The sequence below is a fragment of the Melopsittacus undulatus genome, chromosome 4, assembly GCF_012275295.1.
Source record: "Melopsittacus undulatus isolate bMelUnd1 chromosome 4, bMelUnd1.mat.Z, whole genome shotgun sequence".
NCBI classification, from domain to species: domain Eukaryota; kingdom Metazoa; phylum Chordata; class Aves; order Psittaciformes; family Psittaculidae; genus Melopsittacus; species Melopsittacus undulatus.
The window spans coordinates 67,480,383-67,507,708 of record NC_047530.1 but is presented as its reverse complement, the minus strand read 5'-3'; the positions used below and the strand labels follow the sequence as shown (position 1 = coordinate 67,507,708).

At 54.3% G+C, this 27,326-nt stretch overlaps 2 protein-coding genes across 3 annotated transcripts in view; one reads left to right on the top strand and one right to left on the bottom strand.

Moving 5' to 3' along the window:
- CDH23 (cadherin related 23) overlaps positions 1-18,969 on the top strand; it is a 210,892-nt gene extending 191,923 nt beyond the window's left edge. Inside the window, exons 40-69 of the mRNA XM_031053064.2 lie at positions 1,986-2,166; positions 3,869-4,002; positions 4,244-4,453; positions 4,631-4,738; positions 5,284-5,386; positions 6,250-6,375; positions 6,456-6,659; positions 6,888-7,346; positions 8,217-8,333; positions 8,862-9,086; positions 9,168-9,337; positions 9,611-9,748; positions 9,904-10,023; positions 10,445-10,622; positions 11,372-11,583; positions 12,110-12,304; positions 12,625-12,735; positions 12,920-13,049; positions 13,229-13,492; positions 13,616-13,777; positions 13,872-14,128; positions 14,395-14,492; positions 14,593-14,713; positions 14,874-14,953; positions 15,265-15,305; positions 15,613-15,673; positions 16,385-16,514; positions 16,596-16,718; positions 16,899-17,012; positions 17,877-18,969. Of these exons, the coding sequence (XP_030908924.1) occupies positions 1,986-2,166; positions 3,869-4,002; positions 4,244-4,453; positions 4,631-4,738; positions 5,284-5,386; positions 6,250-6,375; positions 6,456-6,659; positions 6,888-7,346; positions 8,217-8,333; positions 8,862-9,086; positions 9,168-9,337; positions 9,611-9,748; positions 9,904-10,023; positions 10,445-10,622; positions 11,372-11,583; positions 12,110-12,304; positions 12,625-12,735; positions 12,920-13,049; positions 13,229-13,492; positions 13,616-13,777; positions 13,872-14,128; positions 14,395-14,492; positions 14,593-14,713; positions 14,874-14,953; positions 15,265-15,305; positions 15,613-15,673; positions 16,385-16,514; positions 16,596-16,718; positions 16,899-17,012; positions 17,877-18,203 (4,899 nt within the window). The 3' untranslated portion in view covers positions 18,204-18,969. The remainder of the gene's footprint in view (positions 1-1,985; positions 2,167-3,868; positions 4,003-4,243; positions 4,454-4,630; positions 4,739-5,283; positions 5,387-6,249; positions 6,376-6,455; positions 6,660-6,887; positions 7,347-8,216; positions 8,334-8,861; positions 9,087-9,167; positions 9,338-9,610; positions 9,749-9,903; positions 10,024-10,444; positions 10,623-11,371; positions 11,584-12,109; positions 12,305-12,624; positions 12,736-12,919; positions 13,050-13,228; positions 13,493-13,615; positions 13,778-13,871; positions 14,129-14,394; positions 14,493-14,592; positions 14,714-14,873; positions 14,954-15,264; positions 15,306-15,612; positions 15,674-16,384; positions 16,515-16,595; positions 16,719-16,898; positions 17,013-17,876) is intronic.
- Positions 18,970-19,194: 225 nt separating this feature from the next.
- LOC101880271 (prosaposin-like) lies at positions 19,195-26,781 on the bottom strand. Of its 2 annotated transcripts, none has more exons than XM_031053240.2 (15): positions 26,626-26,781; positions 23,419-23,543; positions 23,028-23,105; positions 22,809-22,934; positions 22,409-22,603; positions 21,960-22,103; positions 21,766-21,822; positions 21,521-21,529; positions 21,300-21,407; positions 21,011-21,097; positions 20,736-20,919; positions 20,482-20,651; positions 20,325-20,405; positions 20,079-20,186; positions 19,195-19,989 (listed from the first exon to the last, which is right to left on the bottom strand). In XM_031053240.2, exons 1-15 carry the CDS (start codon positions 26,687-26,689, stop codon positions 19,954-19,956), a joined length of 1,572 nt encoding a protein of 523 aa, XP_030909100.2. In that variant the 5' UTR covers positions 26,690-26,781; the 3' UTR covers positions 19,195-19,953. The 2 variants fall into 2 exon arrangements, with proteins under 2 accessions (XP_030909100.2, XP_030909101.2); XM_031053241.2 differs by having other exon boundaries at positions 23,028-23,102.
- Positions 26,782-27,326: the final 545 nt, after the last annotated feature.

Here is a 27,326-nt window from a genome sequence, read left to right as displayed (position 1 = left end):
TTCCCAGTGGTTACCAATTCCCAGAACTGCTTTTAAGCTCCCCCCTTGCGTTTACTTGGACCTTCTTGCTTGAATGGACAGTAGATAGTAAAGCTTTGCTATTGCATTAAGTTCTGTTTCATCTTTAGCTTCTCAGATTATTTATCTGCTTTTAAAAATCCTTTTTCATTCCTCTAGCCCATTTTTTGTTGATTTTCACTATAGCTCTTCCATTTTTTCTAGACCATGGTGCTCAAAGTGTGGGGAGCTCAGACTAGCAGGTGCAAAACAAATGTTTTGCAGAAATTGAATAAACCAATGTTTTGGTTGGTTGGTTGGTTGGGTTTTTTTTTGTTTGTGTTTTTGTGGCCAAAACCAAAATTTGATGGGTTATATATGGCAAATGTTGTCCATGCCTAGATTGATTTTGGAGTCTGCAGGTGGAAGGGATAGGTTAGATTTTCTATCTGTCTCTCTATTATGGACTATTATACCTCACCCAGAGGTATAAACCCAGATATTAAGCTAAGCTCAAATAAGGGGATAAGTTCTTGAAAGGAAATAAGTTCTTGTGTGTGAAGGAAAAAAAGAGAAACATTTTTTCTCACTTCTAAGGGGAGATGGCGGTGTGGCAGATTTCCATGGATGAAGTCCCCACAAGTCAGGCAGCAGCACTGTGCTCCAGCTTGGGCAGATGGGAAGCTTTCAGATGTGTGCATCTGATGCTGCTGGAGATGCTTTCCTGGCCCAGGAACACTGCAGTGGAAACCTTAAGACCTGGGGTGTAACTGCCAACAGGAACAGCAGCAGCTGACGATGTGCTGAAGGAGAAGGCAGAGCTTTCCCTGCTCTTGGCCCAAGAAAAGACATGAACTTGGAAACCCCTTGAGCAACAAGTACTGAAGCTGGAAGGGATAGGAAACACCCTCCCTACACAAGCCCAGGGAGTCTGTGCCAGCACCATATGAAAACATAGCTTTTAGGAGGAGGGTTGGTGATTATTTAAGATCCAAAGTGATGGGAAATCCATCACCCAGATAAGGCATCTCAGTGTTTGTTTTTTCCACTGCTAGGAAACAGCAGAGACTCAGATATACTCTGCTTTAAAGATTAGATTTAGCCAGTAACAAATGCCCATCTGATGGATTTAACTGTCCTTTAAATCAGGAGGTCAGAAAGTTCTTAATTTTCAGTATCTTTCTTGTAACCACCAAAGCTCAGCCTTTTATTAGACACTGGAGACTCTCATCCTCAGCCAGCATTTCTCCACTGTGCAAGTTCCCTGAAACCAAATGGATAGCCCTCTTTGCAATACAGTATGGTATAGTGCTATATAGTAGTGCAATTCAGCTAAAAAAGCAAGACTGAAGCTCGTTGGATCCCCAGCTTCACCAGCAGTCTACTCTGTCCTAACATTTTTATACTTTCCCCTACTGAGATCTGTAGGATTGATTTATAGCCAGCCAAGTGTGTCACAGGAAGGGATGCTAAGCAGGGAAACATGCCAACTGCGTTGGTGGTGGTTTGTGTTGGAATACAGATGCAAGCTGCAAATCTTTTGAAGTTTACTCAGCACTAGGAATGAAGCCTTTGGTAGAGAAAAAGGAGCAAGTGTGCAGCTGGCTGCAGAGATTGGGTCTCTCTGAACTTATGGCTTTGGTGATCAAATCCATGTCTGTGGTTTTTCTCTATCCAGTCTGGGTTTCGGGATGTGGATATGGAGAACATCTGGCTTTCATATTGACTTCTCCATTGTGGTTGAAAAGGACCCCACCTGTGTGCAGCTGGAGTTTTGTAGTGTCACTGTAGGAAGGGCATAATCAGGAATCAGGAGTAACTGAATCTGAGTTGTTCTGGAGGACTGTGAGTTGGATGTTTGGTGAACCCAGCAAAGCCAGAAATACAGACAGTATTTTGCAGTGTGGTTTCCCATGCTCCTGACCAGCGGGCTGGTCTCTTCCATTGCTCTCCTCTCACTGCCCTCCATGCTCTCACCCTGACTGCAGGTGCTGGTGAACCTCAATGACATCAACGACAACTGTCCCACCTTCCCACGGCCCTACGAGGGTCCCTTTGATGTCACGGAGGGGCAGCCTGGCCCACGCGTCTGGACCTTCCTGGCCCACGACGGCGACTCAGGACCCAGCGGGCAAGTGGAGTACAGCATCGTTGCTGGGGACCCCCTCGGTGAGTGGGGACATGGGTACCGCCATGCCTCTGGCTGCCCCATGGAGGAGCCTGGCTTGCGGGAGCGAGGGCGGAAGTGTTTCAGCAAAGCCATCCTCCCTCCCAGCGCTTCTGCAGATTCAGCCTTTCAACACCAGGAAATCCTATTTTGAGCAACAGGAAACTTAACCTGTTCGTGGCCAGCCAGGAGGTGGCTGAGGCTTGTGCAAGGGAGGGGGAAATCTGCAGGGCAATAAAGGCAAACAAAATTTAAAAGGCAAAAATGCAGAAAAAGGGACTGAGCTGCAAGTACACTGCCCCGTCCCCTCACTCCCGCAGGGTTTGCAGGTCATTTGAGCATTGAGTTGCTTTGTAACCCCTGGCGAAGCTGTAGCTCCAGGCCCACCAGAACCCCAGAGGAGGTGGCAGCAGAGCCATGGGAATCCCTGGCCATTGGGACATAGGGCTGTCCCTTTGTGAGCAGGTGATGATTTTAGCCCAGGGTATCTGGAAGGCAGAGCCCAGTCCCATCTCCCACCTGACCCAGCTGCAGAGCTTTCCAGAACAGCCAGGACACAACCCCTTACCTTGGGGCAGTCCATGCCATGTAGCCCACCCCGCTGTGGCCATCTCATGGCATGGGCATATGGCTGGGGGCCTGTTGGCTTCTTCAGAAAGGCTTAGTCAAGGCACAGGCATGTCTTACTTGGCTATTCAACCCATTCCCTGCTCCTACTGGTATTTGGGGGTGCACCCAGGATAGCCCTGGCTGCCACAGTCCTCCCAGATCTGCAATAACAGAGTATGGGGAGAAACTTGATGAAATTCAACAAGAGCAAGTGTAGAGTCTTGCATCTGGGGAAGAACAACCCCATGTACCAGTACAGGTTGGGGGTTGACCTGCTGGAAAGGAGTGAAGAGGAAAGGGACCTGGGGGTCCTGGTGGATAGGAGGGTGACCATGAGCCAGCAATGTGCCCTTGTGGCCAAGAAGGCAAATGGCATCCTAGGGTGCATTAGAAAGGGTGTGGTTAGTAGGGCAAGAGAGGTTCTCCTCCCCCTCTACTCTGCCTTGGCGAGGCCGCATCTGGAATATTGCATCCAGTTCTGGGCCACTCAGTTCAAGAAGGACAGAGAATTGCTTGAAAGAGTCCAGCGCAGAGCCATAAAGATGATTAAAGGAGTGGAACACCTCTCTTATGAGGAGAGGCTGAGGGAGCTGGGTCTCTTTAGCTTGGAGAAGAGGAGACTGAGGGGTGACCTCATCAATGTTCACAAATATGTAAAGGGTGGGTGTCAGGATGATGGAGCTAGGCTTTTTTCAGTGATATCCAGTGGTAGGACAAGGGGAAATGGGTGTAAACTGGAGCATAGGAGGTTCCACGTTAACATCAGGAAGAACTTCTTTACTGTAAGAGTGACAGAGCACTGGAACAGGTTGCCCAGGGGGGTTGTGGAGTCTCCTATGTTGGAGATATTCAAGGCCCTCCTGGACAAGTTCCCGTGTGATGTACTCTAGGTTACCCTGCTCTTGCAGGGGGGTTGGACTAGATGATCTTTCGAGGTCCCTTCCAACCCTTGGGATTCTGTGTTTCCGTGATCCTATGGTGTTGTGCCAAACCTGCCATGGTTCCTGTCCCCTGACTCCAAAATAAGCCATTCCCTCAAGAAAACAGGCCACTTACAACAGCATGGCTTGAGGCAGGGCCTTCTGTCTCCGGCAGGGGAGTTTGTGATCTCCCCAGTGGAAGGGGAGCTGCGGGTGCGGAAGGATGCTGAGCTGGACAGAGAGAACATCCCCTTCTATAACCTCACCATCGCCGCCCGGGACCGGGGGGTGCCCCCCCTCAGCTCCACAGTGAGTCCCCTGGAGCAGTGTAAGGAGCTGCAGGGCACCATCTCCCATCCTCAGCTCCTTCCTCCTGGTCCCTTCCTTCACTCTCCTCCCTTCCTTCTCCTTCCCCTTGTCCCTGGGCTTTCCCCCCCAGACCATAGTAGGCTGAGTGGGGAACCCCACATCTTAGCCTGGGAGGGGGCTGAAAAAAGGTGGGAGGGATGGAAGTAGGTGCCATGTGGCTGCACTCTTTCTCTCCTGGCAGATCCTGGTGGGTGTCCGCGTGCTGGACATCAATGACAATGACCCTGTGCTCCTCAACCTCCCAATGAACCTCACTCTCAGTGAGAACGCCCCTGTCTCCAGTTTCGTCACCCGCATCCTTGCCCGGGATGCAGACCAGGGGCCAAACGCTCTCCTGACCTTCGACATAACAGCAGGCAACACAGAGAATGCCTTCTACATCAACAGCACTGTATGGCCCCAGGGGGGTGGGATGCTGGGACATGGAGGGTGGGCACCCCTGTACCTAGAGTCCTGCCTTCCCTGGGCACCCATGGATGCTCTCTAGCATCCTTACTCAGGCCAGAGGTGTCCTGGGGAAGCACTCCTCTTGTCCCTTGTACCTATTTCCTCCCTTCTGTCTTTGTAGACTGGCATCGTCTACGTAAACCGCCCACTGGACCGGGAGCAGGTGGCAGAGTACAGGCTGACCGTCACAGTGAAGGACAACCCTGAGAACATACGCAATGCCAGGCGGGTAATTATGGACACTGCCAAGGCCTCCAGCAATGCAGGTGGCAGGGCAGGTGGGAGAAGGGGTTCCTGCCGTGGTCAGAAACAGGTGGGAAATACCCCCAGTATTTCCAGCAGCAGCTACATCCCTTAGAAAATATCCAGGGGTCACAAAGATGGGGCTGCAAACACTTACGCAGTAGATAACTGGATCAGTAGGTTTTAGGGCAAGTCCAACATCCCATGTTGATTCCATGCAACAGCAGTAAACATCACAGAAGGTCAGACAAATTTGGGCTGGAGAGCTGGACAACCACAGTGACACCAGAGCACCTTTTGGCTCTGCCAAGATGTCTCACACATCACCCTTCAAGGTGCAGGCTGGGGAGGGATGCCCAGTCCTGGGGTGAGGATCCCTGCAGACCCTCCGGGGTGGTCTAGGGAGCACAGCATCATGGCCTCGCAGGACTCCATCTTTGACCAGCACTAAGCAGGAGGTGGGAGAGGTGGGAGGTGAGCTCAAGGAAAGGACGTTGCAGTCATCACCCTCTTGTGCTTATTTTCCTTTAGGATTTTGACCTGCTGGTCATTTCCATAGCAGATGAGAATGACAACCGCCCTCTCTTCACCCAAAGCTCCTATCAGGCCGAGGTGATGGAGAACTCATCCCCGGGTAGGTCTTTGCCTCCCTGTGTGGCTCCTGGACACTCACTTTGGGGATGGGCAAGGGGAGATGTCTTGTGGACGTCATGAAGGAGACATGATGCTGATCAGGGACAGGCTGCACATCTGTGGAATGGGGATGCTGGGTATGAGGGGGTCCTGCTGACTACCCAGGGAGGTCAGCCTTGAGGACATTGTAGCTTTGCTGTTGGTGGAAAACCTTCCTGGCATAGGTCAGGCACCACCCTGCAATAAATTGTCCCCACTTGGGAACTGCTTGGCTTCAGACAGCAAGAGGCACCTGCAGTCTGAGTCGAGCCCAGGGGGCAGCCTTGAGGCCATCAACCTGCCCAGCATCCCTGCAGGTGATGGGGTGTCATTCATCCATCATCGATACCTGGAGCCACCTTGTTCTGGCTGTTAGGGATAAAACAGTCCAGCTTGTCAAGGTAGACATTTCCCAGCCAAAGAGTTAGAAATACTCTTCTCTTTTTGCCTTCCTGCCATTTAAATTGCTCCCTGCTCCAAGGCCTCAGGTACCTTCCTGTCCTGCCATTGAGGGACATCCCAGGCAAAGGGTTTGGGTGCCTTCAGGTGATGCCCTCAGTGGCAGGGTGCTGGTGCTGCCCATCTGACGGATGTGTCTGTCTGTTTGTTTTTAGCCGGATGTCCCTCTGCCTCACCTGGGACTCACGAGTCGGTCTGCAAGGCTGCAGCAGCTGCCCCCCCATTTCCTCGTGCCCTGCGAGGCCCCACTCTGTCACCTCCTCCATCCATTCATTTCTGTCCCTCATGCACCACCGGGATGGGAGTGGGCTGTGGGAGGCTCCACAGGGAGCTGATACCCTCCCTAACCCTTATTATCCCATCCAGGGACTCTGGTCATGGTGCTCAATGGACCCATCCTAGCTCTGGACGGTGACCAAGGCAGCAACGCCATAGTGACCTACCAGTTCTTGGAGGCATCCCTAGACTTCTTTGTTATTGACAACAAGACAGGTGGGTGGCTCATCAGGTCCCTGTCCCCCGACCAGGACTACCAGATAGCCATGGGGTCTGTCACTGTTCCCCTTCTCCAGGTGTCATTTCAGTGAAGCCCGGCAGTGTGATAGACCGAGAAGCTTTGCTGGACCCTTGCCTGGAGTACACACTGGTAGCTCGTGATGTAGGGGGGCTGAACAGCACCGCCGGCCTGGCAGTGACCATCCTAGATGACAATGACAACCGCCCCGTTTTCCAGCCAGCATCCATCACAGCACGGCTGTTGGAGAACAGCCCCCCAGGTCAGGAGAGGGCTGGGACTGGGTGTGAGGGTGGGTGACAGGGAGATTTGGGCATCCCCTAGGACTGTGAAGATCCAGCTCCCAGGGTCAGGGCTCACCAGGATGGGGTCAAAGGGAAATTTTAAAAGTAGCCTTCTACATTACTTTACAGTATTTGCCTTGGGACTGCGGGCTTATTGCTGCTGCCCTCCTACCTTCACTTAAGAGGGCTGTGTTCCCCCTTTCCAGGCTTCTCTATCCTCCAGGTGATGGCAACAGATGCTGACAGCGGCCTCAACCAGCAGCTGGATTACCGGATTGAAGGTGGTGGCCAAGACAAGTTCCTGATTGATGCCACCACGGGGGTGATCCGCGTGGCTAACATCAGCATCGATCGGGAGGAGCGGGATGCCTATCGGTTGGTGGTGGTGGCTGTGGACCAGGGCACGCCGGCGCTCTCAGGCACTGCCACTGTCAGCCTCTTCATCGACGATGTCAACGACTGCCGTCCTGAATTCATCAACCCCATCCAGACAGTTAGCATCCCTGAGTCAGCTGCGCCTGGCACTGTGGTGGCTGAGATGACTGCCATTGACCGGGACCTCCACCCTCGCCTGGAGTACTACTTGCTGGAGATTGTGGCCCGTGATGACACAGATGCAATAGTGCCTGGACAGCAAGGAGTGTTTGCAGTGGATTTTAGGACAGGTAGGAGAGCAGGAAGGGCAGTGTGGGCACCTCGGACCCCTCTCCTTGCTTCTGCTGCTTCTTCTTCTCTGCCTGGAGGTAGGTGTCTGAGGCATGGGGAGATGATGCTCCCGTCCTGCCTCCCCACTCTCTCCCTTTGACTGCTCTGTCTCACCCTGCCCTGTCCTCTGTCCCCAGTCAACTGACTTAACTAACCTGTTTCTTTCTTTCCCGGCTCTCAGCCCACCAGGTTTGTTTCTGTGTCTGTGCTCGTTTCTCTCTCTGTCCCATCCGTCACCTCCCTCCATCTCACCCATCTCCATGGCAGGCAGCCCCACAGTGGGCTGGGGGCTGCTCAGCCTTGGCAGACCGGATGTGGGCACCCTCACTGGGGGAGCAGAAGGGGCACTCTGGGGTAGGTGGTGGGCTCTACCCTTGGGGAAGGAGGTCAGGAGCTCCTCACATCTGTTTTGGAAGCACAGAGCTGACTCAGGAAGAAAAGCATCCTTGTTGGAAGTGATATACTACAAGACTCTTAAAGGTGCCTGGATGCTGAGCCTAATGTAAATGGGATCATTCAGGGCAGCAGCAGCAGTTGCTCCCAAACCCCTCGTCTACACAACCCAAACCCTTACCTGGCTAAGGCAGCATAAGAACCTATTAGCTGGGCAGCAGGGAGCAGGCAGGAAGGCAGGAGGTGGAAAGCAGGGGGAGGGAAGTTGTCTTCTCATGTAGCTATCAAGTGTTTTCCTTGTTTAGCCTTTGGGGAGAGGCAGGAGAGCAAGTGTAGCAGAGAACGCAGTAGCTGGCGGGTACAGACCAGTCTGCTGAGGGTCCCCAGTGTGGGGGTGCAGGCACCACCTGTGACACCCATCTTTTTGGGGTTCCCAGGAGCTGTGAAGATCAAAAGTCCCCTCAACCGGGAACTGGTGGCCACCTACGAGATCACCATCTCCGTCCATGACAATGCCAGTGAAGTCATTGACCGCTCAGTCAGCGTGCCCAATGGTAAGATGGGCTCTACCCAGGGAGTGCAGGGCCAGGGCTGGCACAGCCTTTCCCAGTGCAGCTTCTGAGTAGCTGGCTGCTCTCCCACCTCCCTCTCCATTCTGAGCAGCAACATTTATAGTGGGACCAGTCTTGAACCAGCTCCCATCAGCTTCAGGTTCTCCTTCAGTGAATGGCCCTGACAAGCCAGGGCTGCACTGGGGATCGAGAGGGCTGTGTGCCCATAACTGTACCATAGGAGACACCCATTTCTTCATGATCAGTTACCATCATGTCTTGCCTGCTCCTGGTAAACTGAGGCCTGTGTGTGAGAAAGCACACAAAAATCAGGAGTAGGTCTGAAGTAGGGATCCCACAGCCAGCTCAGGGCGTAGCAGCTTTACTGATTATATTTTTTCTTGATTAACCAGCACCATTTAGTTTTATGTTTGTATCTTTACAACCTTCCTTTCTCCCATTTTTTCTTCCCTTTTTTTTCTCACTTCCCCTTCCTGTTCTGTTCACCCGTGGTGTCCACCATGGCCACAGCCAAGCTGACAGTCAATGTCTTGGATGTCAATGACAACACCCCCCGCTTCCGCCCCTTTGGCGTCACCTATTTCACTGAGAAGATCCTGGAGGGAGCCACACAGGGCACCACACTCATCTCCATCTCAGCAGTGGACCCGGACAAAGGTGCCAATGGGCAGATCACCTACGAGCTGCTGAACCTCTCCCCGGAAGGCTATGCCTGTCTTGAAGACCAGTCGGCAGGTCGGTGGCCTGGGAAGGGCAGTCTGATGCAGGTCAGTGGCCTGGGGCAGGTGTCTCATGTCAGGGTCTGACATCCTCTAGGGAAGGTTGTGGCCAACAGGACGGTGGACTACGAGGAGGTGCAGTGGCTGAACTTCACTGTCCGAGCTTCCGACAACGGCTCTCCCCGCAGATCTGCTGAGATCCCTGTGTACCTCCAGATAGTGGACATCAATGACAACAATCCCGTTTTCAGCCAGCCATCCTACCAGGTGAGCTGGGGTCCCCTGTTCAAGTCCATGTGGGGCTGAGCAGTGCCTGCCTGGTGAAGTCAGGTGTAGGGCTGGGGGATTCTCCAGGATCACCTTCTCTTCCCGCTGCCTGTTCTTGAACCATATGAAGAAGATGGTCAACCAACCAACGTACTCTGAATGTGTGAAATCTTGTTCTGGGCCCACCCCTGGGTGCCCCCATGCCCTTGGTTACTTCCTGCTAAAAGTGTAAGTGATGAAACAGCCAGTCCTGCCTGCTCCCTTTGCTTGCAGAAAGCTGTCTTTGAGGACGTGCCATTGGGTACAGTTATCCTGAGGGTCAAGGCCACAGATGCAGATTCTGGGCGTTTTGCTCTCATCCAGTACAGCCTGGGAGATGGAGAGGGCAAGTTTGGGATAAATCCCAATACGGTAAGGAGCCAACTGAGGCTGGAACAGAGGGGAGAAAAGGAGGGGAGGCTGACAAGATCCCACCTTGTTCCTTGCTCCCACACCTCACCTTCTGCCCCTTCTCAAGTACCAGCTCTGCCAGATGAGGTCCACCTGAAGGTCTTTATGTGCTGCAGGGTGACATCTACATCCTGTCAGCCCTGGACCGAGAGAAGAAGGATCACTACACACTGACAGCCGTGGCCAGAGACAACCCTGGGGACATCTCCAGCAACCGTCGAGAGAACTCTGTGCAGGTAGAGTTCTCCTCTTCCCACCACCCCTTGTGAGGTGGTCACCAGAAGAAGGTGTTACACCTCAGGCTTTCCTCCTCAGCAGGCTACTTGGTCTTTGGGAGGAATCAGGCAGAAGAGCAGATGGCCTCAGGGCTGTGGGGTGGATGATGCAAGGGAATTTGTGCTGCAGGGACAGCATGTCTGCAGGAGGGGCAGGGGAGGGTGATGCTATTGTCTGCAAGTGCTCTAGTGTGAATGGGTGCCCCAGCCACAGCAGCCCCCATTGTTGGAGGCAGGAATTCAGCTAGCAGAACAAAACAAATAGCAGGAAGGGCACCACAGTCCGGCAGTGTACCCCTGGGTCACAGCAGGGGTACAGCCTCCAGAGCTTGCCTAGCCATCTCCAGCCTCACGTCACCCAGCTGGCTGTGCTTTGTCGAAGGTGCTGATCACAGTCCTGGACATCAACGACTTCAGGCCCCAGTTCAGCAAGACTCAGTTCAGCACCAGCGTCTACGAGAATGAGCCAGCAGGGACATCAGTGATCACCATGACTGCCACAGACCTGGATGAAGGGGATAACGGCATCGTGACCTACAGCATCGAGGGCCCTGGAGCTGGTAGGTAATGGTGGTGAGGTGCTCCTCCCCAGGAAGGAGGGTTATGATGAAGAGCAATTGGAGGAGACATAGGGACCAAGCCTACACCCGATGTACTGCAGCTGTTTTGAAGCAAGGTTGTGTGTGCACTCCCAGGAGAAAAACCGAAAGTGTAGAGCTTTCAGTATTGCTCCACAGTACCCAGTTCCCCATGGTGTGGCATGTTATGGCTTCATCCTGCAGCCCACCCTTGCCTTATCCTCTTGTCTCCCCCAGCACTTTCTCTGTACACAAATGTGTCTTGGAACAAACTCACTGCACTCTTCAGAGTATAACTAAAAAGGCTAGAAGGTTGTGGGTGGCTAGTGATAGTGCCTGAAATGCAGTTTATCTCTGCACACTGAGGAGTGATGGGAACCAGGCAAAAGCCAACATAAATGTAGAGGGGAATGGCAGAACACTCCCTTTCCTGAGACCCATAGGCTCCTCTGACCACTGCCTGGGCAGGAGTGAAACATAGCTATGGGTGGCCTGAGAGCAGGGTCCTTGTCACTGGAGCATATCTGGGATGTGGCAACGGTCAGGGATGCTCTGAAAACCCTGAAACCATACACATCCCTGGCCTCAGATGGGCAGCTCTGCTGCATCACCCCTTGATGGGGGCTTCCCAACAGTGAGGGGTGTGCTTCAGCTGGTATACTGGTTTCTAAGTATAATTTGTCTGGTGCAAAGTGTCCTGAGCCAGAGATGTGGGGTTTTTTTCCCCCCAGAGGCTTTCAAGATCAATAAAGACTCTGGGCTTGTCACATCCCGGCGACGCTTGAAGTCCTATGAGAGGTTCAACCTGACCGTGGTGGCCACAGACAAGGGGCATCCCCCTCTCTGGGGGACTACCATGCTCCACATTGAGGTCATCGACATCAATGACAACCGTCCCGTCTTTGTTCGCCCGCCCAATGGCACCATCCTGCACATCAAGGAGGTAAATCCTTTGAGAGATAGGGGAGGTAATGACATTCCAAGACCATTCCCAGGAGTCATCCTGCCTACCACTGGCAAAATCCAATCTGCATTTTCAGCAGGGGTGAAACAAGGCCTTGGTTTAATATCTGGCAAGAAGGTCATGGGGCTGGACTGTCAGCAACAGCCCCTCTCGATGCATGCGAGCAGAGATGGTGGGGCAGCTCTGGGGAACAGAAACTCCAGCAGCATGCAAAATAAGTAAACAGCCGGTCACTGCAGGCCAAGCCTGTTTGTAATCAAGGGCTAAAATGCTGACATTTAAGATGTTTCTTCTTTCTGGGAAGCCAGGCTTGGCTCAGCAAGTCCCCAGCACATACATAAAGCAGCCACCATGCCAAAGGGAATCATGGCCTCATGTTGCCAGCCTCCAGTTGGCTTTTGGCAGTGGGAGCCTGCTGATCCTGATGCAAGGGGGTTTAGAGAGGGAGGGGGAGCAGGGGCTCACATGCAATGCTGGGGCTCAAGGGCTGCATATGTGCAAACAGGAGATCCCCCTGCGGTCCAATGTCTACGAGGTCTATGCCACGGATAAAGATGAGGGCCTCAACGGAGAGGTGCTCTACAACCTGCTGAAAACTGGGGCAGGGAACAAAGACTGGGAGTATTTCAGCATCGACTCGGTCAGCGGGCTGATCCAAACGGCCATGCGGCTGGACAGGGAGAAGCAGGCGGTGTACAACGTGAGCCGGGCAGCAGCACAACTGCAGGGTGGCTGGGAAGGTCCTCGAGGCGGTGGGTCTAGTGCAGTTCTGGCTGGATGCAAATGATGTGGTGGGGATGGGGTTGGCTACTGCAGTTGTGAAGATGCCACAACTTAGCAGGAATTGGGTTGTTATCAAGTACCATCAGAGAGTTGAATCCTGGTGGGCCCACTCCCAATTCCCTGTTAACCCCCCCCCCATATCCTCTGTCCCCCAGCTGTTCTCACTGTTCCTACCTCAGCAGTGTCTCCTGCCCTGTGTGGTTTTGCCCAGGATCGCCCTTTTTCCTCTCTCCACAGCTGATCATCGTGGCCTGCGACCAGGGACAGCCAGCCTATGAGACCATGCAGCCCCTTCAGGTTGCGCTTGATGACATTGATGACAACGAGCCCCTCTTCCTCAGGCCACCTGTAAGGTGCCAGGATGGAGGGGCTGGAATACAGGGAATGCAGGGATGGGGGTGCCAGCGAGCATGTGTGGTGGACCATGCACTGCTGGGCATCATCATGGTGGGGAGCATGATGGGGTTTGTCCAGTTTTTTTAAAAGCCACCTCAGTTCTCATAATCTTCCCTTCTCCTGGGGTCTCTGGTAGAGGAACAGTCCTCAGTACCAGGTTCTCTCCGTTCCTGAGCACTCACAGCCGGGCACTGTGGTGGGGAACGTCACTGGGGCAGTGGATGCAGATGAGGGCTCCAATGCCATCGTCTACTACTTCATAGCAGGTGAGTGCCAAGTGGGAAGGGGATGGGCAGCTCTTCATCTCCTTGTACAGTTCTCACCAAGGGTTTCTGTCATTTCCGTCATGTCCTTGTTGCCTTTCTGCCCTGGTCAATGGGTGAGGCGGTGTTTCCAAAATGCTGAGCCGAAAGGGGACTAACAGGGTTCCCCTTTCTGCACTCAGATGGGAACCAGGAGAACAACTTCCAGCTGAGCCGAGAGGGGAAGCTGAAGGTCTTGCAAGACCTGGACAGGGAGAAGGAGCCATACTACTCCATCATCGTCAAAGCATCCAGCCAGAGGAACTGGACCCCTCCCCAAGACCAGCAAGCAGGCAGAGCTCAGCCCTGGGATCTCAGTGAGGACCTGACCCTTCAGGAGGTGCGAATTCTCCTGGATGACATCAATGACCAATCCCCCCAGTTCACCAAGTCAGAGTACACAGCGGGTAAGGGGTGCTGGGATATGGGGGGACCCAGGAGCCGGTGGTGCTCTGGGTAAAATCTAGCCACACGAAGGGGAAGTGAGAGCCAGCCTGGCCCCAGGTCCCTGTCCTGTCTCTCTCTCAAAGGGGTTGCCACTGATGCCAAGGTGGGATCAGAGCTGATCAGGGTGGTTGCAGTGGATGCCGATGTAGGCAATAACAGCCTGGTCCTGTACAACATCTTGGGCATCCGCTACATCAAGCAGCACTCCAATGACTCTGAGGAGGTGGCCAACATCTTCACCATAGGTGCGCTCCCTGCATGCCAGAAACATCCTTGTGGCCAAAGACATCCCCATGGCCAGCATCACTAGTCCTGGGCTTGTGACTGTTCTTCCCCCAGGAACCCTTGATGGGATCCTGCGAACCTTTGACCTCTTCACGGCTTACAACCCTGGCTACTTCGTGGTGGACATCATGGCCTCTGACCTGGTGGGCCACAATGACACAGCCATTGTGGGGATTTACATCCTGCGAGATGACCAGCGGGTCAAGATCATTATCAACGAGATCCCAGACAAAGTCCGGCAGTTCGAGGAGGAGTTCATCAGCCTGCTCTCCAACATCACGGGTGCTATTGTCAATACGGATGATGTGCAGGTAACGATCTATCTTTGAGGTTGCTTTGAGGGATAGATGACCTTCCACAAGCTGCTTGGAAGGTTTCCTTTGAGGGTGCCCTGCCTGTATAAACCATAGAAACCCCTGAGCTCTGAAGGTCCTCATACACATGAGGCTGGGGCATATCCAAGGGGTCCAAACCCCTGTCATGCTTGAGGGTCTCTTATTACATGAGCACACTTCAAGGCATGAAGCGTCACATGAGACACCTCTCCCATAGTGCAGACCTTGCTGTCTCTCCCCAGTTCCATGTTGACAAGAAAGGTCGGGTGAACTTCGCACAGACAGAGCTGCTGATCCATGTGGTGAACAGGGAGACCAACCGCATCCTGGATGTGGAGCGGTATGTCACCTGGCCCGTCACCCAGCCCATATCCTGGCCCACTGAGTCCTTTGGGAGCCTCATTAATGTCGAGATGCCCGAGCAACCCTTCTCTTTCCAGGGTGATTCAGATGATAGATGAGAACAAGGAGCAGCTGAGGAACCTCTTCAGGAATTACAATGTACTGGATGTGCAGCCCGCCATCACTGCCCAGGCCCCAGATGACCTCTCAGCTCTGCAGGTAATGGTCCAGCTGGAGTGGAGATGGCTGCTGCTCACAGGTGGGACAATGATGTCCCATCCCATCCTCCATGATCTGGAGATATGGTTCACCCAAATAATTCCAGGAGGGTGCCCATCACTGGGTGCCAGAGGTTGCCACTATCTCTTTGCTCTCCTAGATGGCGATCATTGTGCTGGCCATCCTGCTCTTTCTGGCTGCCATGCTCTTCATCCTCATGAACTGGTACTACCGGACAGTGTGAGTAACCTCCAGGCTCTACCTCACTGGCCAGGGGGACCCATGTAGTTGTTCCCAGCCCTGACAATGCTAGTAAGCAAAGGAAGTCATCAGCTTCCCAACACATTCTTTGCCAGGGTTCAGCCTAGGTCAGAAATAGCCCCTCTTCTCCCAAAATATAATGGCTTCAATACCAATAGCAGCTCTCTCCCCAAGCATGCCATCCTTATAGATACAGGGGCTGTTTGCAGGGTTATTGCAAATCTGTGTCCCACTCTCCTTTGGAGCATCTTTTTTATTTTCTTCCCTGATTCGCTGTATTTCCTTCACAGGCACAAAAGGAAATTGAAAGCCATAGTGGCTGGCTCCACTGGTGAGCAGTGTTTTGGGTTTTCCAGATGCATGAGATAGCAGGGTGCCTAAAGAGCATAGAGGGGGTGATGTGGGGGATGTCTGTGGGGTGTAAATCCAAAGTGATCCTGCCCAGCAAGGCCCACTGGTGGAAAGCTTTTCTGAGCTTCCAGGCTCTGCATTACCAGCTGCATCCCAGTATGCTTCTCATGCCACCAGTGCTTTTCTGGTCACTGAATTTCCATCCCTGATAAAGAAGTGCTGCTCCATGGTTTACTGCTCAGCCCCCCAGCATGCCACTCTTTAACTTTCATCCCTGCTTCTTTCAGGAAACAGAGGTTTCATGGACATCATGGACATGCCAAACACCAACAAGTACTCCTTTGATGGGTGAGTTCTCCCTTTCCCTCTCTGGTTTGCCACCTTGCAGGATCACATGCTGCTCCCGAGAAAGGGATACCTGCTTTTTGTAGCCAGAGATGCTTGGGATGTGGAGATGCTGTACCTTTCTGCTCTGCAGAGGGATGCAGCCAGGCATGCCATGGCTGCTTGCCTTGAGAGCTTTCAAGGGGATGCTGTGTAGGGACTATTCATTAGGGACTGTTATGACAGGACAAGGGGTAATGGGTTGAAACTTAAACAGCAGAGGTTTAGACTGGATATAAGGAAGAAGTTCTTTACTGTAAGGGTGCTGAGGCACTGGAATTGGTTGCCCAGGGAGGTTGTGAATGCCCCATCCCTGGCACTGTTCAAGGCCAGGTTGGATGACGCCTTGCGTGATACAGTTTAGTGTGAGGTGTCCCTGCCCATGCCAGGGGAGTTGGAACTAGATGATCTTAAGGTTCTTTCCAACCCTAACTATTCTATGATTCTATGACCTTGTGCTTTCTCCTGTGACTCTATCTCTGCCAATACTAGCCAGGCTTGGGGTAAGCAGAGATGACCAGTGGGTGTCGACACACATCTGGATCCAGATGACCAAATTCATGCCCCCACATGGCAGGAGGAGGCAGCACAGCCTCAGCATCCAGGCTTTGGATTGGGGTTACAGATGCTGTGGCTCTTTCCTTGTGCTGAGAGCTGCTCCTTTTCCCTGGGCAGGGCCAACCCGGTATGGCTGGACCCCTTCTGCAGGAACATGGAGCTGGCAGCGCAGGCAGAGCACGAGGATGACCTGCCGGAGAACCTGAGTGAGATCACTGACCTCTGGAACAGCCCTGCCCGCACCCATGTAAGACATGGCCCCCTCAGGACCGCTCCCTGCTTCTCCCAAGGCCCATGCCACCTCCTGAACTACTCTCTCCACCCACAGGGGACGTTCGGGAGAGAGCCTTCTGCAGCCAAGCCTGAGGATGATCGCTACCTGCGGGCAGCGATCCAGGAGTACGACAACATTGCCAAGCTGGGGCAGATCATGCGGGAGGGACCCATCAAGGTGAGTGTTGAGCATGGGCATCCTCCATCCAGGGGGTCTTCTCCAACTGCTACAGCTTACAGGTTGACAGCAGTGGTGCCGGAGGGTGATGTTGCTTCATAAAATGCTGGGATGGGGTCAGCCTCCCTCCAACCAAGCGGTGTCCCTCAGGTAACCCATCATCTCTCCCCCTCCACCCAGGGCTCTCTGTTGAAGGTGGTCCTGGATGATTACATGCGCTTGAAAAAACTCTTTGCCCAGCGGATGGTGCATAAAGCCACCTCCAGTCAGGGGGACCGCTCCTCGGTCTCGGAGGTAGACGTGGTGTGCATGGGCATGGGGAGATGCTTGCCGTGCCCTCTGGGATGCAGTGTGTCTTCTCAGCCCTTCTCAGTCGCTCCCTGCAGCTGTGGTCCCTATCACTCAGTGGTCTCCCCATTCTCTGCTTGGCCAAAACGAGCCAGACACTGGGTTTCCACTGAAGCTGCTGGTTCCCCACAGTGCTCCAGCTTTCATATCCCTCTGAGTATCAGAAGCACCTTATCCCTCAGTCTCTGCGTGGGCTCTGTCCATCACCTCCTGTCTCTCTGCCAAAGGTGACTAAGAAGCTGCAGGCCCCTACACACATGCGGGGACATCTTCCATTCCCTGTGCTCCTCTGAGCTTATCAACCCAACAAGTTTTGAGGCAAAAGGGCTGGGACAGAGCATTTTTGTGCAGAAGGGCTGGTGAGGGGAAAAGCAACTCCTCTTGCAGCCTTCCCCCTCTTCATGGGGGGCAAAACATGGGGCAAACACAGCAGAGGAGAGCAGAAGGATGGGAGATGCCCTTTCAACCCTTCTGTTGCCTTATCCCTCCTTGCCCTTATCTGCCTCCAGCCTTCCTTCAGCTCCTTTCCTTGTCTGCCTTTTGCTCCATACAACCCCAAACCCCAGCCCAGGTCCAAACTCCCCCTTAGCTGCTGGACACACCACCTGGCTGGCAGCTGGTGCACCTACCAGATGAGTGAGCAATCTGACTGGAGACCATCATCGCACTGGTGATCCTCATCACCACACTTCAGAAGAGGAGGGAACTGTCCCTCTCACTGAGTTCCAGCATTGCAGACAGCTGGGAGGCAGGAAGCAGGATCTGCTCAGGACACGGTAGTGATTTCTCTGATCCATGGACTTTTTACAGCTGATCCAGAAGGAGCTAGAGGAGGAAGAGGAGGAGCGCAGCCCCAGCCAAGGCAGCCTCCGCTTCCGGCACAAGCAGCCGGTGGAGCTGAAAGGTCCTGATGGCATCCACGTGGTACATGGCAGCACAGGCACGCTGCTCGCCTCTGACCTCAACAGCCTACCCGAGGACGACCAGAAGGTGCTGGGTCGCTCGCTGGAGACTCTGACCACCGACTGCGGGGGCTACAGCGACCACAATGCCCGCACTGAGTCGGCCAAGTCCACCCCCCTGCACAAGATGCGGGAGGTGATCATGGAGAGCCCTCTGGAGATCACCGAGTTATGACAAGCAGTGCTGGTGGTGGTGCTCCTCTAGGCAAGCAGGGGCCGGCACGGATGAAGCACAGATCAGGGGGTTGTGGTGGGGGCCAGGGGCACCCCAAGACCAGCGCTTGGCCCCCTATTCCCCTGCACAAGTCCAGGCCAACCGGTGCACATCGCTCTGGCAGCCTTGGAGAGCTTGGCCCCAGGAAAGGGCTCTCAGGACTGGTATGCTTTTACTTGCCTGTCATTTATCCATGAAAGCATTATTTTTTTTATTATTTTTTTCTTATTAAAAAAAGGGTTTTTTTAAGAAAAAAAAAAGCAGCAAAACAAATCCAATGAGTCCAGGCTGGACAGGGGTGAAGGTGCAGCAAAGGTGCGGATGATGTGCCGCATCCCTGGATGCAGACTGGGGACAAGCAGCCATCATACCTCAACCACAGGCACAGGGAGGGCCAGGCAGCGTGAGGAGAGGCCAAGTCCATTTGGCATTAACAGCACCTTTCCAGCAAGGAAAGACCCCAAAAAAACCCAAACCAAAACGGAAAACATTTCTCCATTTTGTTGGCTTTACCAAAACATGTTGCGACATTGAAAGAGACTGACAATAACTGGGGCTTCTGGATGTGGAGTGCTCGTGCTTGTCTTTTCTTGCCCTTTACTTTCCCCTTCTCTCTTTATTTTGGGTTCGTTCGTTTGGGGATTTGTTTCCAGTCGTAACCTTGTGGAGAGTTTCGGGCACGGTCTGTTACGGGACTCAGAAATACACTGTCTATGGCTTTAGGTAACCTGTCTGTCATCCTTCCTCCCTGATCACATTCCCAGATTCAGCTTACTCAAAAGACCTTTTGAAGAGAAAACACCCTTTTCCCTTTAATTCACCCCTGAACCCATCACCTTCACAAGATGCTGACCCAGGTTTTGCTGCACCCCTAATTTTGGGGGAAGCATTATACCTCCCACAGGTTTGCCCCATCTTACACAGCAGGAGAAGCAGGAGGGAGACATCCAGCTGCGCTCACGGGAAGAGTTTATTTTCAGTGCGGTGCTCCCGTGCACGCTCAGGACTGGGCACTGCGGGCATCTCCCTCCTGCAGCAGGGAGGGACAAGCCAGTGCCCCGCTGCCCCTCTCTTACCACAGCTGGGTCAGCACAGGGGCGCCAGCAAGAATGTGTGTGTGGGTGAAAGGGACTCTTTGCTCCCAAACTCACTCATTTTTTGTTCAGGAAATACTTGAGGTATATACATCTGTAAATTTAATCCACTGTGTTTCTTTATAGGGCAACAGGGGGAAGGCAGGTGTAAAAGAAAGCCATGCCAATTTGAAGAGGGACCAGCGAAGTGCTGGGCTTGCCAAAAGCTGACAAGACCTGTGGTGTGAGGCTGCTGGCTGCCAGCTGCCTGGAACTGGCTAGCATTTGGGCAGCAAAAACCATCCCAGCTTGTTCACGCTGCAGGATCTGGGTCTTACAAGGGGGACGGGGATAGAAGTGGGGATGGGGATTTTACAACAACTCTGAGAGACAACGAGGCTGAATCCGCAGTCCTGAAAATACCAATGAGTCCCTTAACCTGATTTAGAAATCCAGACCGCATGGATGGAAAAGGAAGTGGCAGAAGTGGCTGGGTCACCCCACAGCCTCTGCTGGGACGGTCAGGCTGGTGGGCTCCTGCCCTTGCCATCCATGGGTGCAGGCACATCCCAAGGGAGGGTATCTGGGATCCTGAACCAAAACAGCAGGGCAGGCACAGCCAGCCGGGGAGGTGACTCCTAGTTCCATAGGTGACGCTGGCAGTGCTCAACAGCCTGCGGGAGAGATGGGGAAGGATAGTGGTGGGAAGCAGGGTCTTCTGGCTCACTGCAAACCCAGGAGAGGAGATGTGGCCAACACTTACCTGGCACTTTATCGCTGTGGCCATGTTCTTGCACCAGTATTGCGGGCCCAAGGCACAGAGGTCTAAGTCCCCGAGATCCTCCTCAGATGAGTCACAAGCTTTTATTTTCTGCATGGCAAAGGAAAAGGGTGGGAGGTGGAAGAAGAAAACCCATGAGCACACTTTGATCCCACTGCCCCTCTCCCAGACCCCCAGGTTGGGACAAAGAATGCCCATCTGGGTCAGGGCTGCCCCAGGGACACTTACAGTGCAGACGAAGGGGGGGTCCATCATCTGCACGAAGAGCCGCACAGCCTCCGGCTCGTACTGCACCACGAGCGCTTCGCACTGGGAAGGAGAGAGGGGTGAGCACAGCAAGGGGTGTCGGGGGGTCCCCCCTGGGCAGGGGCTCCCTGCAGCTCACCGTGCCAGTGAGCGGTGCGGGCAGCAGCTGGCAGCCCTTCTGCAGCATGTCACCCAGCTCTGCCAGCGTCTCGTTCTTCAGCAGCTCGTTGTCGAAGGACGTGATGATGATCTGGCAGACGTTGCAGAACGCTCCTGCACCTGCTGCCAGCTGCTCCAGTGTGGCAGGCCCTGCAGGACACAGCGGGGCCTGTGTTAGCAGTGTTAGCACCCCTCTCCCTGGGGACATGGTGCCACCCAGGCCCCCCAGCTCACCATGGTGGGTGTCCTCGCTCCGGGGACAGCAGCGCAGCATGGTGCAGACAGCTGCCGGGTCGGTGGCCTCCAGCAGCATGATGACCACGGCTTTGCCATAGGAGTCAACGAAGTCTTTGCACTGCCCGATGACGCTGTGGGGCAGCATGTAGCACACCTTCTCGATGTCATTCACCAGCTGCTCCTGCCGGGAGAAGGCAGGCAGAGGGAAAACCCCACTCCTCGCTGCCCCCTTTCCCAGTGCCTTATCCCTGGACAGCAGCAGCAGGGCTCACCTCTGTCACATTGTTCTCCAGGAGGCTCTCAGCCGCCTTCACAGCAAATTGGCACATCTCACACAGCGGAGTGGTCCCCTCCCTGTCCTGTGGGAAAGGCAGTGGGATGCACACCGAGCCCCCAGCGCTGCCCCCATCCCACCCAGCCATCAACCCCCACAAAATATATTCCCCACCTCGGAAAAATGGAGATGCTTGAGAGGGAAAAATGAAATAGAAAATAAGGCTCCTGCTTCCCAGCATTTGGATTTTAAGGAGCATGTTTGAGTCAGGAGAGGTCCCCACTTACCCACAGCGTGCTCAGGACCTGTATCATCTTCTCTGTGAGCAATGTGTGGAGGGGCAGCACTGAAGAAGAGGAGCAGAGTCCCAGCTGGCCACACAGCTCCATGGGGTCCTGGGGAGAGATGTCTTAAATCGGGTGGGCATCATCCCCCAGGAGGGCGAGTCTGTGCCCTCAGTTCCCAATGGAGGGTGATTTCAGCTGGTTGGGGCATGGGTCTCGCTTACCTCAGCCAGCTGCCGATGGAGGGACCAGCAAATGGCAAGAAAAAGAGAGAATAAAAAGGAATTACAGTAGTTGTAAGCCAGACAGAGGGGAAAGCTATTTGTAGGGATATAAAGCAGTGGGGTTTAAGTCAAAAGACGAGCAGGGCCCTGCACTCACTGATGAGGTCCCCTTGGCTGTGCTGCCTGGCACCCAAACCAGCACCCACCTGTCCCTGGCAGCCCTGGGGAGCTGCACACCCACTTACCATGTACTGGAGCAGCCGGACGGCTGTGTCCATGTACTCAGCCAGGTAGTGCTTGCACTGTGCAGGAGAGACACGGTGTTAGCACCCAGGGTGGATGGACATCTCACCACCCTGCCCACACCACAGTCTGCCGGGGACCTGCCCAACAGCTGCAGAAGACGCTTGCATGCCCAGCACAACGGCAGCACCCTCACCTGCTGTGCCAGGCTGGGTGCCAGGCCCTCGCATGCCCACTCAGTGCGGGCCACCAGCGCCTGAGTGAAGGCAGCATTGGTCCCCAGCTCCAGCTGCACAGCGGCCACCAGCTGCAGGCATTCCTCACACACATCTTCCTTCTCCTGTGGGATAACATGGGCAGGAACACATCAGTAGATCCCAGAAATAAAACTGAGTGGCCCCAGTGACTCCATTTTCCAGGCTGGGATTTAAATGCCCGGTCTCAATCTGAGGCAGCTTTTTGGCCAGCATCATTCTGGTCCCTGCCCTACCTCCTGCAATATCCCGACCCAAAACTGGTGACACCCCAAATCAGATGCCATTCCAGCTGTACAGTAGCTTTAAAACATGATTGTTGAATAGGTGGTGCTTTGCTGATTCTCACCCCTGAGCAGCATCAATGGCATTCCTGCCTGTGCCATAGTACCTGGGCCTCACCACGAGGCAGGTCCTGGGGATGGAGCAGGAGGGGCACGTTGGCGATGAAGGGGGTGACCAGGTCAGCAAAGTCCTGAGCAGGGCCAGCAGGGGCTGGTGGCGGTTCCTGAAACTTCAGGGCTCCTGTGGGGCTCTCCCAGGGCTGGCACAGCCTCATGGTCCCACACACCACCTTCGGGTCTGCCTGGGGGAGCAGAGGGATGGGGGCTTGTGGTTGCATCTGCCCCATCACCCTCCTCCCCCCCCTACAAGCCTGGGTCATTTCCATCCCCACCTCATTCCCATGGAGGTTTTGTCCCAGGCTCCAAGCACCTCCCTTGCTCTTCAAGACCCCAAGATACCCCAAACCATGGACAAACACAAACCCAACGGGGTCCCCCACCACTTACCAGCACTTGCCTGCCCAGCTGGACTAGGATGAGGATGCCGGTGTCCACCATCTTCTTGCACTTCACAGACCAGTCCTGGAAGGGCAGGTACTGGCATTTCTTATCCAAGAAGAGCCGCAGCTTTTCCTAGGTAACAAGTGGAGAGCTCAGGAATGGGTGGCCCCCACTGGTGTGGGGGTGACATGCCAGACCCACATTCCATGCCAAGCTGTGACCCACCTCAGTGCGGTTGTCCTGCAGGATCTTGCCTACCACAGAGACTGCCATCTGGCACAGGTGACATGGGATTCCCTTCTGCTGAGAGAGGGGACACATGTGATGTTACCATGGCACCCAGACCCACCACTTGCTTCTCAGATCCCAAGCCAGATCTGTTTCTGATCCCTCCCAGGAACACCGCACCCAAGGGCACTTGGGAATACCCCGGAGCATCCATTCCTTTTTGCTGCTCACACTGCAGACATATTGCTGCTTGACACCATCAGCCAATGCTCCTCTGGGTGCCCAGCACTGGGTCGACCAGGCTGGGATTCTGCCCCCGCCCCCCATTTCGAGTCAGGATGGACACATCCCTCCATCCCCCTGCATCCCTGCCTCCTGGCACAGTTACCCCCACAGCCTTGTCCCAGACGGAGATCTGGCAGAGCTGCAGCGTCCCACACTTGGCTGCTGTCACCACATCGCGGCACCAGTCCTCCGGCCGCTCACTGCACTCATGGAGGGGGCTGGCCCCAGCTTTGTGGGGAGGAAAGAAAACCATCAGTGCCGCAAGAGCACCCCAAGACCATCTCTTCCCTTACACCAACCACTCCACCACCCTGCCCCGCAAGCTGGGGCGATGCTCTTCACCCTCCCACTGTGATTCACCCTCAGCTTTCGCAACGGTGGTGCGGTTGTTAGGTTTTCTAAATAAGCCCAGAAAATGCAGGCTTCACCCGGCCAACACGTGCTGCCAGCTTCACCAACACCGTGTCACAGCAGCAAAGCAAACTCGGGGATCATCACCCTCAGCCTCGCAGCACCCTTCAATGCACTGGGGAGGCAGCTGCTGGGATAAAGGTCCATAAACCCTGCAGAAGGAGCCACACAAGGTGCCGACACACAGCCCCACACAGCAGCTGGTTAGCCACGCCGTGGCTCCCAGCCATGGTTGAGCAACCCCACTTTGGGTTGTTGTGTTTTTTCCATTTCCTCCCAACGCCTGGCTGTAAATCCCTGGCACAGCGGCGGTGCCCACCCCGGCTGCCCGAGCAGCATGGTGGTATGGTGCAATGCCACTGCTTTAATTGCCACCTCGGCGTGTCGGGATTCATTTGGGATGGGGCGAGGGTTTGTTCCCAGCAGGGGCTGCACTCACCCAGGATGGCAGGAGGCAAGAAGCCAGCACAACCCAGGCCCTTCACTACTCTGCTTTGGCCAGAGCTGCTCTGTAAATCCAGGGGGGATGTGGGAGCAGCACATGAACAGACAGACAGACCCTGCTGCATACCCTTGTCTAAGCAAACATTCCCTCTTCCCCCAGAGCATTCGCATACAGCTTTTATCACCCAGCCCTGGCCCTATGATCTTGCATAGCAGGAATAAAGCCGAAGGGAGGAACTGCTCCTTCCACCCACCCTGTCCTTATCAGGTTTCTCCCCAAAAGCTGCTTTCCTGCATGCCAGATTTTGGCAACACCTTTGTCTCATTCACGGGACATGTCGGGACAGTGGTTTGAGGTGCCTGGGGCCACCCCAGCAAGTCCCCAGGTGTGGCAGCTGTGGGCAGGAGACCCCAGAGCCCCCTACCAGCCCTGCCACTCCCAAGCACAGCTCAGAGGGTGCCTCGGTGGTGTTTCTGCAGGGATTACCCCATCGGGCTGACGGCAGCACTGGGGCAGGAGGGAGCCCAGGGGCAGGGCGAGTCCCCCCTGCTTCCCATGCACACCTTCCCACACAGCTCTCGCTCCAGCAGCACAAGGCCGTGGTCGCTGCATCAGCTGAGAGATAGACATTTAGGTTTTTAATCCTGGCACCAGCATCAGGGCAAACAGGAACAGCAAGTCAGCGGAAGTGGGATGGGGCAGCACCAAATAAAAGGAGAGGGGAGGCAACAACCCCATAGCTTGTTTCTGAGCTGGTCCTGCCTGATCCACAGACACAGCCCAGACCAACAGCATAAGGGTGCTGCCAGTGACAGCGTGAGGGGATTTACGTGTCCTAAAAGACACTGGGGGTTTGGACCCACACCTCTGTGGCTCACAGTGCTTCTCAGCTCAGTGCTTACTCCTTGCCCTGCTCAAGGTGAAACTCAGGCCTGGGCCACAAAAATCATTAATACTAATCACAACACCCAACTGCTGAGAGCAGGAGGAGCTTCTCCAGCTGGAAAGCATCACCATGGGGCAAGCAACCAGAGCAACTGGTACCCTGTGAGCTCTCCTCCACATTTCAAAGCTGTGCCAGAGCAGCCTCATGGTGACAGGCACCCAGGCAGCAGGATGCCAGTTGATGCCATTTGCGGTGAAGCCCCAACATGGAGCACAGGGCAAGCAGGGATGTAGTGTCCCCAGGCCAATACCCTATCCCCAGCTGGCAGCCCTCCAGGGTGGGGTGGGCTTTCCTCAGGGGGGATCCAGCACCGAGCTCCACATCTGTCAGAGCTGTGCCAGCATTACATGGAGCCTGGAGCACACTGGCTGAGCCGGCAGAGCCTGGTGAGCAGGTTGTGATGTAAAGGCTTGGGGAGGCGGTGTGGGCCCCGGCGCCCCAGTTCCCACCCTGGTGCACACCCCTATTACAGCAAAAAACATAAATACACTTTTCCCAGCATCACAATCCTCCTCCAAGGCTGACAGTGGGCCCCGGTCCCATAGACACAGTGCTGCACAGCACAACCACTGCCATAGGAACCTCCACCGGCTTCCAGGGCAGGCATCGCCCAAAGCACGGACATGCCAAGCATAGGTGTGCATTCCTGCTCTGCCTGTTGCTGGCTGTGCACCTTGGCATGTCATTCCGCCCCCCCCGGCCACGTGTGTGCAGTCACGACTCCACCACAAAGCCAGCATGGGGCAGGTAGTGCCAGAGGAGCCTGATGGGCCGAGCCTGGGGTAAGTTAGGGTGCAAAAGAGGTTCTTCCCCCTAAAAGGTTGGGGTTTTTTTGACTACAACAGCAGAGCTGCACAGCTTTGGTGGGGAAATGGCCCCCAGAATAAATGAATTCCCTTCAAGCAAGGCCCAGAGCTCCAGAACCAGGCTCTTCACAACTTGTTTGCTGAGGAAGGGCAAGGAAAGAGCCAAGTATCACTTCCTCACTCTTACAGGGGAGGCCTAGGGGACAGCAGCACAAGATCATCTGCAGAGGGATTTGCTCCCAGATACTCAAAGCCCCAGTGACAAGGGGAACAGCTGTGGATGTCACCATGGTCACCCCATCATGCAAGAAGAACAAAGTTGGGTGTGAGGTTCTCCCACATCATACATACACAGCCAGGTCCCAATGTCCTCTCCCCTATTGCTGCTGAGACACCCCGTCAAGTGGTCTCCCTTCTACACCACTGCAGAACACAAGCCCTGCTGTCCAAAGGGAGGGAACAAACCACTTTTTGCCCTGACATCATCACTAAGGGCAGAAGTTGCAATGCTCATGTCTAGGTAGGCAAGAGGTCAAGCAGCCAGCAGTGCCACCAGCCTCAACTCTCCTCTGGCCTAACTCCACCACTACAGAGGGGTGATGAAGCATGCTATGGAGCTAAACACCACAGCTGCAAATAGTTTTAGGGTTCTGAGGGGTTTTCTGGGCTCTCCTTGAGTCCTACCCCCATGCCTGGCCTTACCTTGGTAGGAGCCCAGGCACACAGAAAGGATCAGCAGCACCCAGCCACTCCATTTGATCTCCATGCTGTTCCTAAGATAGTCCTCAGTGGCTGGTTCCTCTCCTGTGCTGCTCCCAGACTAAGGAATCTTGGATGGGTTGGGAGAAGTAGTGAGAACCCACACCCACACAGGGCAATTACCACACCCCTCTCCTTATGGCTTGATTATAAAATCATCATCACCAGCCTGCAAGTAGAGGGAGGGACCAGAGCCACACAGGTATTCCCAGGAAGTCACAACCAGCCCAGAACCTGCTGCTCAACACTAACCACTCCTGGCTGCAAAGCAGACACAACCAGGGAGAACTGTCCTAACACCATGCAATGCAGCTATTTCCTACGCTCTTCACAAAATTCACCCTTATAATGCATTAGTCAGGGATGAGTGTATCAGCTCTTACAAAAAAAAAGTCAGTAGTGAAAATATTAAAGACCATTAAATTTAGGACAACTGAATTAATTGTGTATTGAGTGATAGCCTCATAGTTTGCTTAAAACACTTTAAAAGTCACATTTTATTCAAAACAAAACAAGGAATGAAGACAAAAGGGGAGCAGCCACATTAAATGCAAGTCAGCACTGAAGCCTGGTATCAAGCAGCTTCAGCAAGAACTCCCTCCAGCCCACAGCAGGCAGAGGAATTGCAACACAGGGCTGTTTCC

Coding starts and splice junctions, on each gene's coding strand:
- LOC101880271 (XM_031053240.2), bottom strand. CDS start 26,689: ATGGAGATCAAATGGAGTGGCTGGGTGCTGCTGATCCTTTCTGTGTGC. Junction 21,823..21,959: donor CACCCAGCCTGGCACAGCAG/GTGAGGGTGCTG, acceptor TCTCCTGCACAG/TGCAAGCACTACCTGGCTGA. Junction 20,406..20,481: donor CCGCACCGCTCACTGGCACG/GTGAGCTGCAGG, acceptor TCTCCTTCCCAG/TGCGAAGCGCTCGTGGTGCA.